Source organism: Oryx dammah, unplaced genomic scaffold (assembly GCF_014754425.2).
Source record: "Oryx dammah isolate SB20612 unplaced genomic scaffold, SCBI_Odam_1.1 HiC_scaffold_18, whole genome shotgun sequence".
NCBI lineage: Eukaryota > Metazoa > Chordata > Mammalia > Artiodactyla > Bovidae > Oryx > Oryx dammah.
Window position 1 is genome coordinate 65010721 of NW_024070202.1, and position 9123 is coordinate 65019843.

Sequence of the window (9123 nt, forward strand, 5' to 3'; positions counted from 1 at the left end):
TGCAGAAGACAAGCTACCAGGCTCCTTAAACAGCAAAGGCCCGGTTCACAAAAAGTTGTTCTGTTTCACTTTCATTTTCAAAACTGTCTGCTGGGAAGCCTAAGTATTGAACGAGGACCAAATCTCCTGCTCTGGTAAAAAAATGAACATCTTCCACCTTCCCCTTAAGGAAAAGACCAGCTATGAAAACCAATTCAGCCACACCGCTAGTTATAAAAGGTGTATTTCTGCCTCTGGAATTGGGATGAACCCATCTTGATTCTGGAGAAGGCAATGGCACCCCACTCCATTACTCTTGCCTGGAAAATTCCATGGACGGAGGAGCCTGGTAGGCTGCAGTCCATGGGGTCACTAAGAGTCGGACACGACTGAGCGACTTCACTTTCACTTTTCACTTTCATGCATTGGAGAAGGAAATGGCAACCCACTCCAGTGTTCTTGCCTGGAGAATCCCAGGGATGGTGGGCTGCCGTCTATGGGGTCGCACAGAGTCGGACACGACTGAAGCGACTTAGCTTAGCATCTTGATTCTGTGCTCTATGCAGCTGATGTTAGCAGTGAGAGGAGGCTTTTGGCTGATTGTGTGTGTTCCCATGAGCTCATCTTCAGAACGCAGTTAATTCATACCAGGCAAGTCAGCATGGTTGCCTCGATCAGAATCCGGCATGAGTCAGGTTCGGAATGCAGATGTTCTGACAAGATGTCCTGAAATGAAGCTAGAAAGAGTCCAGAGGGAAGACAAATCCAGAGCCAAGACTGATATCAGGCTGATTCTCTGGGAAGGACGGGAGGAGTGAGCAGCCACTTTCCACCAGCCTGAGATCACGGATGGCGGTGCCCTGTCCACAGTCCTTTAGGATCTCCATTCACTCTGGGTTTAGTCTCCCCTTCCCTGCCAGCAGTTCCCTCAGATTCAGTCACTGTCACTATAATAATAATGATGATGATAAAAGTTGCCCTTCACTGGAGGCCTTCTTTTGTGCCAGACACCGTGATAATCCTTCACACACCACAGCTCGCTGAGTCCTTCCAAGGAGCCCTGTTCGGTGTATAATATTGTTATTCATAGGGAAAAAGGGAGGCTTCCAGAGGGGAAGTGTTTGCCCCAAATCAAATAGCTGGGGGAGATAAAGGAGGCTTTAAAACCAGGTCTCAGTAACGTCAAAGCTCCCACTGTTACTCTCATCCCTTAGTCAGACCCTAGGAACATACTCTTTGGTCTTACTCTTTGCTTTTCCAAGTTTTCAATGTGTTTAGAAAAGATTGCTGACTCTGAATATTGGCTCTTCTTAATGTGGACTTCCTCACAGTTCTCAAGTGATAGCATCAAAGTTGTTTTTCCCAACAAAAGGAGCCTTTTTAATTTTTCATTTCTCAGAGCTTTGTCTTCATGGTAGACCCAACAGGAAGAAAAACCTATGCCAGTAGGAGAGAGAGAAAAAAAAAGTGCAGTTTCAAAGACCACAAGTAACCTTATATGCTGGAAAAAGGATTCCTTCCCAACCAGGCAGTTTGTTGTGATCAGACTATAGCAAGAGCCCCAGCCAGCTGTTTACAGAACACTTGCAATGTCTAAAATATTATTGGTGTTGTTTGCTTTGTGAAGATAAGGAAGGGGAAGATTGGTGAGACTAAAACAGGAGTTTGAAAACTTCTGCACCGTGGAATTTTCTGAAGAGCTTTAGAAACTCCTGAGGCCTCAACCTGACACTCAGCCCCAGTAGATTCTGCTTTTGTCGGTCTGGGATACCCAGGATTTTTTCAAATTAATTTTTATTGGAGTATAGCTTCTTTACAATGTTGCATTAGTCTACTGTACAGCAAAATGAATCAGCCATACCTATACATGTGTCCCCTCGCTTTTGGATTTCCTTCCCATTCAGGTCACCACAGTGTATTGAGTTCCTGGTGCTATACCCTATGTTCTCATTCAGTTCAATGCAGTTGCTCAGTCATCTCTGACTCTTTACGACCCTGTGGACTGCAGCACACCAGGCTTCCTTGTCTATCACCAACTCCTAGAACTTGCTCAAACTCATATCCATCAGGTCGGTGATGCCATCCAACCATCTCATCCTCTGTCGTCCCCTTCTCCTCCCACCTTCAATCTTTCCCAGCATAGAGGTCTTTTCCAATGAGTCAGTTCTTCACATCAGGTGGCCAAAGTATTGGAGTTTCAGCTTCAGCATCAATCCTTTCAATGAACACTCAGGACTGATTTCCTTTAGGATTGACTGGTTTGATTTCCTTGCAGTCTAAGGGACTTTCAAGAGTCTTCTCCAGCACCACAGTTCAAAAGCATCAATTCTTTTGTGCTCAGCTTTCTTTATAGTCCAGCTCTCACATCCATACATGACTACTGGAAAAACCATAGCTTTGACTAGAGGGACTTTGGTCTCCCTAGTGGCTCAGCAATAAAGAATCTGCCGGTCTATGCAGGAGACATGGATTCAATCCTTGGGTCAGGAAGCCCCTTGGAGGAGGAAATGGCAACCCACTCCAGTATTCTTGCCATGGAAAGAGGGCCCTGGTGGCCTATAGTCCATGGGGGTTGCAAAAGAGTCAGACACAACTGAGTAACTAAACAACAACAAATCAATCGTATATGTGTGTCAATCCCAATCTCCCAATTCCTCCCTTCCCTTCTTTTCCTTTGATACACATACATTTGTCTCTACATCTGTATCTCTGTTTCTGTTTGGCAAATAAGATTATCTACACCATTTTTCTAGATTCCACATATATGTGTTAATATGTGATGTTTGTTTTTCTCTTTCTGACTTACTCTACTCTGCATGTCACTCTCTAGGTCCATCCACATCTCCACAAATGACCCAATTTCATTTCTTTTTATGGCTGAGTAATATTCCATTGTTATATGTACCACATATTCTCTATCCATTCCTCTGTTGATGTACATTTAGGCTGCTTCCATATATACTCAAGATTTTTTAAAGCTCCCCAGGTGGTTGTCATATGCAATGAGGGGTGAGAACCACCAAGTTAAAATTTTCATTCAAGACTGTAGGGCTCCTCTAACTTGAAAGCCTGTCTCCCGTGCTCAGACTCCTAGAATAGCTGTTAGCCTCCCAACCCTGCATAGCTGAGGGAAGAGACAAAAGCAACTATTATGTAAGAGATTGTTAGCCATGACCTTTATGCAATTCCTTCCTGAGCCATTACCACACAAAATGTATTAATGGGGTATGATTTGCTTTTACTTTGGGGGAAATATGATTATGGTTACTAATAAGGGTGCTCAGGAATCCTATGTATCACAGATACATACTCAGATATATTTAAATTTATTATGGTAGTCATTAAAACTCACCCTGAATTTAGGTCTCAGGTTATTTTAAATATTGGAAGTCTGAGTTCAGACCACCTGGCTGTGAACCCAGAATCAAGACTTTTTACATGTGTGTAAACTTTTTCTTAAGCTCTTTACACCTCAGTTTCCTCACTCAAAAAGGAGGTGATAATAGTGCCTCCCTGTTGGAATGTAGTGAAGATTAAAGGCTGGTTCATATTAAAATCTTTGCATCATGCCTAGTATATGATGTATGTCAGATATATAATTTTATCATTGGAGATCCTGAAATAAAAATCACAGACTCAGTTCTTACTGAGTCTCATTCCATCCTCCATAGAATGAATTTTAACATGTCAATGCCTTGCAATTCAAAGCTCATGGATGATTTTTGTACATTTTTATAAGGACTTTGCATCAAATTTCAGATAGATACCAATAGACATGGATTTCAGAAAAGGAATGTGTGGCAATGGGATTTTGTTCTCCATGTAAAACAGCATTTAAGAGGCAACAAAAGATTATTTTTTACCTTTTTAGTTTTAGTGTATGTGGTGTGTATAAATGAAGAGAAAATGTGTCCAGGTTTTTTCAACATCATGTAATGGCATTATCTTTGAAAGAGAAGAAAACACATGCTCAACACTTCTGTTTTCTATTTTTTTTTAAGGTACCAATATTAGAATTTTTCAGAAGCTAAAATTGAACCAAGTTGCTGCCTTTGGAGGCAGTGCTCTGCAGCAAAGTTTCAGAAATTCTCCAAGTTGCTGCTGCTGCCAGTGCAGTGGTTCCAAAATATGACACTGCAATTGTGGGGAACCAAAAACACAGAGCTGAGTTCTAATACAGATTTTGATTTAACCACAGAAATTAGGCTTCACCTAGATTAGATGAGTACTAGTCACCATGCTTTCTGCCTGCTCTCTGTGCAGACAACAGGGCATACTGAATTAATAAAATACATGATATGATATGATAGCAACAGGAATGTTGAATTAACAACCCAGCCTTTGTGAAAGAGTGACATGCTCCTGAGAAAGGGGGCTCCTTAGCCTAATGAAATTGGGAAAACCACATGCCACTGGGTGTTCTTAGGGATTCACAACCCATGTCACCTTCAGTTAGGTCTCAGAGAAGTCCTGCCATGATCATACTAGTTTAACCCAGTTACATTTGACCGAGGAACCCCTTGCTCCCCCAGCCATGCTGACCACATTTGCAACTTGATTGAAGGGTACTTGGAGAATCAGTATACACAATCAAACAGGCAACTCAAAAAACTTCATTCATATTTCAACATCTGAATCCATCCAACAGCTATATTAGTTCACTATGTGAATAAATCTCTATCTATTTTCTGAAGAATTCTCTGCATTAGTTTCCTATGGTGGAGGTGAGGGGGAAGGTAGCTACTGAGCCAAGTGGTCTTAGAGACAGACAGAGTACAAGGTTGATGCTGGCAGGGGAAAGGGTGAAAGTCATAGACACTTTGGGAGGAATGAAAAAGAATGAATGAGAATGAAAACACCTTTGCGTTTATGAAAAAATAAGATTTAAACTAATGAGGACTAAAACTCCTAAAAGAGCATCACTTCTATGAAAAACAAACATTGTGTGTTAATTGTCAAATAAAGGATGATGTGTCAGCTTTTGTCTGGAACTTTTCTTTTCCTAAGCACACCTGAAAGTATTCAGTAATATAGAGAATGACTTTCCCAAGTTCACTGCAGATATTTGCCTTTGTCAAATCTGCATTAGCTAATGAGGTAATTTTCTCCAAGTAAATTGCTCTAGGAGACGACGGCAGACTTTGCATCCCCAAGAGGGAAAAGGTCCAAATTGCTGATAATCAAGCATATGAAGGGAAGGGGGTTCTGTTCCCAGTTTGGTTCTTCTCTGCCTGAGTGGGGAGGGTTTTGGGGTGGGTAAGTGGAGGAAGATTGTAACACTACTGCTTGGGTTCAACTGTGGGAGGCATCCAGTATTGAAAGGGAAAGGACCGACCCCCCTTCCAGAAATAGCTCAGGAATAGCCAAAAGATGAAGAGTCCTTCAGTGGCCACAGCATCACCCCAGAAGAAAGGTCCTCATTAAAGTCAAGAAAGGTCCTGTGCTCCTCCCAGGCACTGCTGTTTTGCCCTGTCATCAAATCACATTCCCCTGTAGAGGGGAAAGGCAATCAGTGTGTACAAACAGCACTTATGCATTCTTTTTTCCCACATTTTGAGTGAGGGTGACAGCAGGCATGAGTATTTCCACAGTCTCTGTGGGGAGCCGATCTCTATCAGCGGGTCCGACTATTTGCAGCAGCTCCAGTGGCAAGGAGAGTTTCTGTTCTGACAATCAGAATTCTAGCAAACGGTAAATGTTTCTTCATGCTGAGAAGTGGGAAATTCAATAATACTTTGGCTGGGTTCATGCTGAGTAGCGAAAATAGAATGAATATGGAGAGGGGTTGTGACTTAAAGAGCAATTTATCAGCTAGCCCAGACATGTGGGACAATCAGCTTTTAATTCGAGGCCCTCACCTGTTTCTCTTCCATTCTCCAGGGTAACAGGACTCTTTTTATATTTGTTCATAGAGGGTTTTATGCTGTGATCTCTTGTTTACCCCAAGAAACAGAATTAAACTTTCTTCTGTATGTACACTATTATGACACTACAGGACCGTTTGCTGAAGATCTTAACTACATGTTAGTCTAAATTCTAAGGGCAAAGTCGGTGTGGATAGTATGCAGCTTGTAGTAACATCCTCACTTATTATGACTGAACACTTCCTTCTGTAAACAAGTCACAGGTTTCAGAGGGGGTCACTGGAATGAAAGTCCCATGAGGGCACAGGTTTCTGCCTCTTTTGTTCAGGACACACAGAAAGTGCTCTAAGAAGTTGATGAATGAATATTAATCTCTAGGCTATGAAAAGTATACTCAGCGATGAGTGCTCTGAAAGGTCTAGGACTAAAGCTCAGAGTAAACTCAGTTGTCCTGACTTTCTGTTATGTATGATTTTATTCAATAGCTCTGATACTTGATTCTGTTGAAGAGATTTTTAATAGTATGTTTCCTTTTAAAGTAGTATGCCATTAAAAAGAATACATTTGAATCAGTTCTAATGAAGTGGATGAAACTGGAGCCTATTATACAGAGTAAAGTAAGCCAGAAAGAAAAACACCAATACAGTATACTAACACATATATATGGAATTTAGAAAGATGGTAACGATAACCCTGTATGCAAGACAGCAAAAGAGACACAGATGTATAGGACAGTCTTTTGGACTCTGTGGGAGAGGGAGAGGGTGGGATGATTTGGGAGAATGGCATTGAAACATGTATAATATCATATATGAAACGAATCCCCAGTCCAGGTTCGATGCAGGATACAGAATGCTTGGGGCTGGTGCACTGGGATGACCTAGAGGGATGGTACAGGGAGAGAGGAGGGAGGGGGCTTCAGGATGGGGAACACGTATATACCTGTGGCGGATTCATGTTGATGTATGGCAAAACCAATACAATATTGTAAAGTAATTAACCTCCAATTAAAATAAATAAAGTTATATTTTAAAATAATAAATAAAAAATTAAAAAGAGGAGAGATTTTTTTTAAAGTATGTTTCTTCAAAAAAAAATTTAGTAATGTGATCACTGAAACTTGATCATCGTAGAAAAAATAGAAAATGTATAGAACCAAAAAGAAATAAAATTGCAATGTTATTCTACTCTGAGATAACCACTTCTATGGTTTAAATGTATGTCTTCCCAGATTTTCCTATGCACACATTTATGTTTTTATAATGTAAGATTACATGTATATATGCTTTTTTTCATTCAACAGTACTACATCCTAGTAGATATGTAGTGTGTATATATATATCATTGTTATTTTAATTTGCAATTTCTGAATGGCAAAAATTGTTGAGCATCTTTGTCCATGCTTTTTGGCTGTGTGTCTATCTTCTTTGGCAAGGAGTCTGTTCAGGTTTTTGCTGGTATGTACTTACTGTTAAAAATATGTATTACTTGTGGCCGTGCCAGTCCTGTCTCTGTGTGGGCTTTTCTCTAGCTGTGGGAAGCAGGGGCTGCTCTCTCGTGGTGGTGTGTGAGCTTCGCACTGCGCTCACTTCTCTTGCTGTGGAGCATGGACTCTAGGGCCTTTGGACTTCAGTAGTTGCAGTACATGGGCTCAGTAGTTGTGGCTCCCAGGTTCTAGAGCACGGGCTCAATAGTTGTGGAGTACAGGCTTTGGTGCTCTGCAACATGTGGCATCTTCCTGGAGCAGTCATCAAACCCATGTCTCCTGCATAAGCAGGCGTATTCTTTACCACTGAGCCACCAGGGAAGCCCTTATTTTTAAAGTGGGTTTTTTGTTTCCTTTTGTTGAGTTTAAGAAGTTCTTTCTGTATTCTGGTTACTAGACCTTTGTACATGGACTTTGTGAATATTTTCTCAGTGGTGATGTGCTTCTTATTAGAACTCCAGGATTACATGCTGCTTTGCAACCACAGAAGCTTACATGCGGTGGTAAGTGCTGATTCACAACACGGCTGTGCTCACCTGTGTTTACTGTACTCTCCCAAAGTGGCACCACTGCTCGCTCTTCCTTCCTTAAATTCGTCTATTCATTGTCATGAATCTTTGTATTCTAGCGTCATCACTGTCTATCCCTAGGAAATTGTCTTTATTTATTTTAATTGAATGGCCAAGGTAAGAATGTGCTTATTCATCTATTTGCAATAAAGTATCTAGTGAGAGTTCAACCCTGTTTGTCTCCTGCTTTTAAAGAAAACAAACGCGTTTTGGGGCCAGGAAGTTGCCCACAGGATTCGGGCACGCTGTGTCATTGGTGAGGCTAACCGTTGTCTGTCTCTCTTTGCATGGCTCCAGTCATCAAGCCTCCACTGCGTCACTTTAAACGCCCTGCTTATGTGTCTAGCTCCTATGCACCTTCGGTCCCAAAGAAAACTGATGAACATCCTGCAAGGTACAAGATGCTGGATCAGAGGATCAAAATGAAAAAGATTCAGAACATCTCTCATAACTGGAACAGAAAATAGGTCAGGGGAAGAGGGAGTGAAGGAGAGGCCTGCTCAGCTGCCTCTGCCCACTCACCAGCCACAGCCGGTTATGCCTCCAGGAACTCTGGAGGCCTTTGAGGCTGGCACTATCGTTGTTGACTCCACCAAGGCATGGTGAAGACTGTATGTGAGTTTCCCCTTTGCTATTCTGATCCATCAGTCACAGGATTTGGGCAGCCTCTAGCAGCAAACCAGTAAGAGTTGTCTCCTGTGGCTTTTATCTTTCAAAGTCTAAACTGGACCAAAGTTAAAAGGATGCAACCTGTTCAGAAAAAATGAAATTCCTCCCTCTGACACTTTTTTCATCCCTGAAAATTAATTTGCCTCAATGAAAATATCAGTTTAATAATAATTATTGGTTTTAAGAAATGCACTGTTTAAAACATCATTTCTGATTTTCAATATAAATATTTATCAAAAAATTGAAATTTCAAAGTAAATGCATTCCAACCGAAAGTTGTACTTCTGAATGAAGCAATCTTAAAGGGAAAGGAGGCCTGATGAGTTGTATTCATAGGTACTTCTGAACTTAGGCTTCACAAAGCAGGTCCAAGTAAAAAATAAAGACCCTTGTCTTCATTCTTTCTTTTTTTGCTGCACGGGTTGTAGGGTCTTAGTTCCCTGACTGGGGATTGAACCCAGAGCCTTGGTAGTGAAAGTGTGGAGTCCTAACCACTGGCCTGCCAGGGAATTCCCAAGTATTTATTTTGTTTCTCATTGTAAGCCTTATGCCCGAT

The 9123-nt window shown here is 41.4% G+C and overlaps 1 protein-coding gene across 2 annotated transcripts in view; it reads left to right on the forward strand.

The window, feature by feature from the left end:
* The window catches only part of PDE1C (phosphodiesterase 1C), a 531701-nt gene extending 523273 nt beyond the window's left edge, over positions 1–8428 (forward strand). Inside the window, exon 19 of one of the 2 annotated variants that reach the window (XM_040259681.1) lies at positions 8196–8428. In XM_040259681.1, coding sequence (XP_040115615.1) covers positions 8196–8365 — 170 coding nt within the window. In that variant the 3' untranslated portion in view covers positions 8366–8428. The remainder of the gene's footprint in view (positions 1–8195) is intronic. The other variant, XM_040259682.1, reaches the window with a different exon arrangement.
* Positions 8429–9123: the final 695 nt, after the last annotated feature.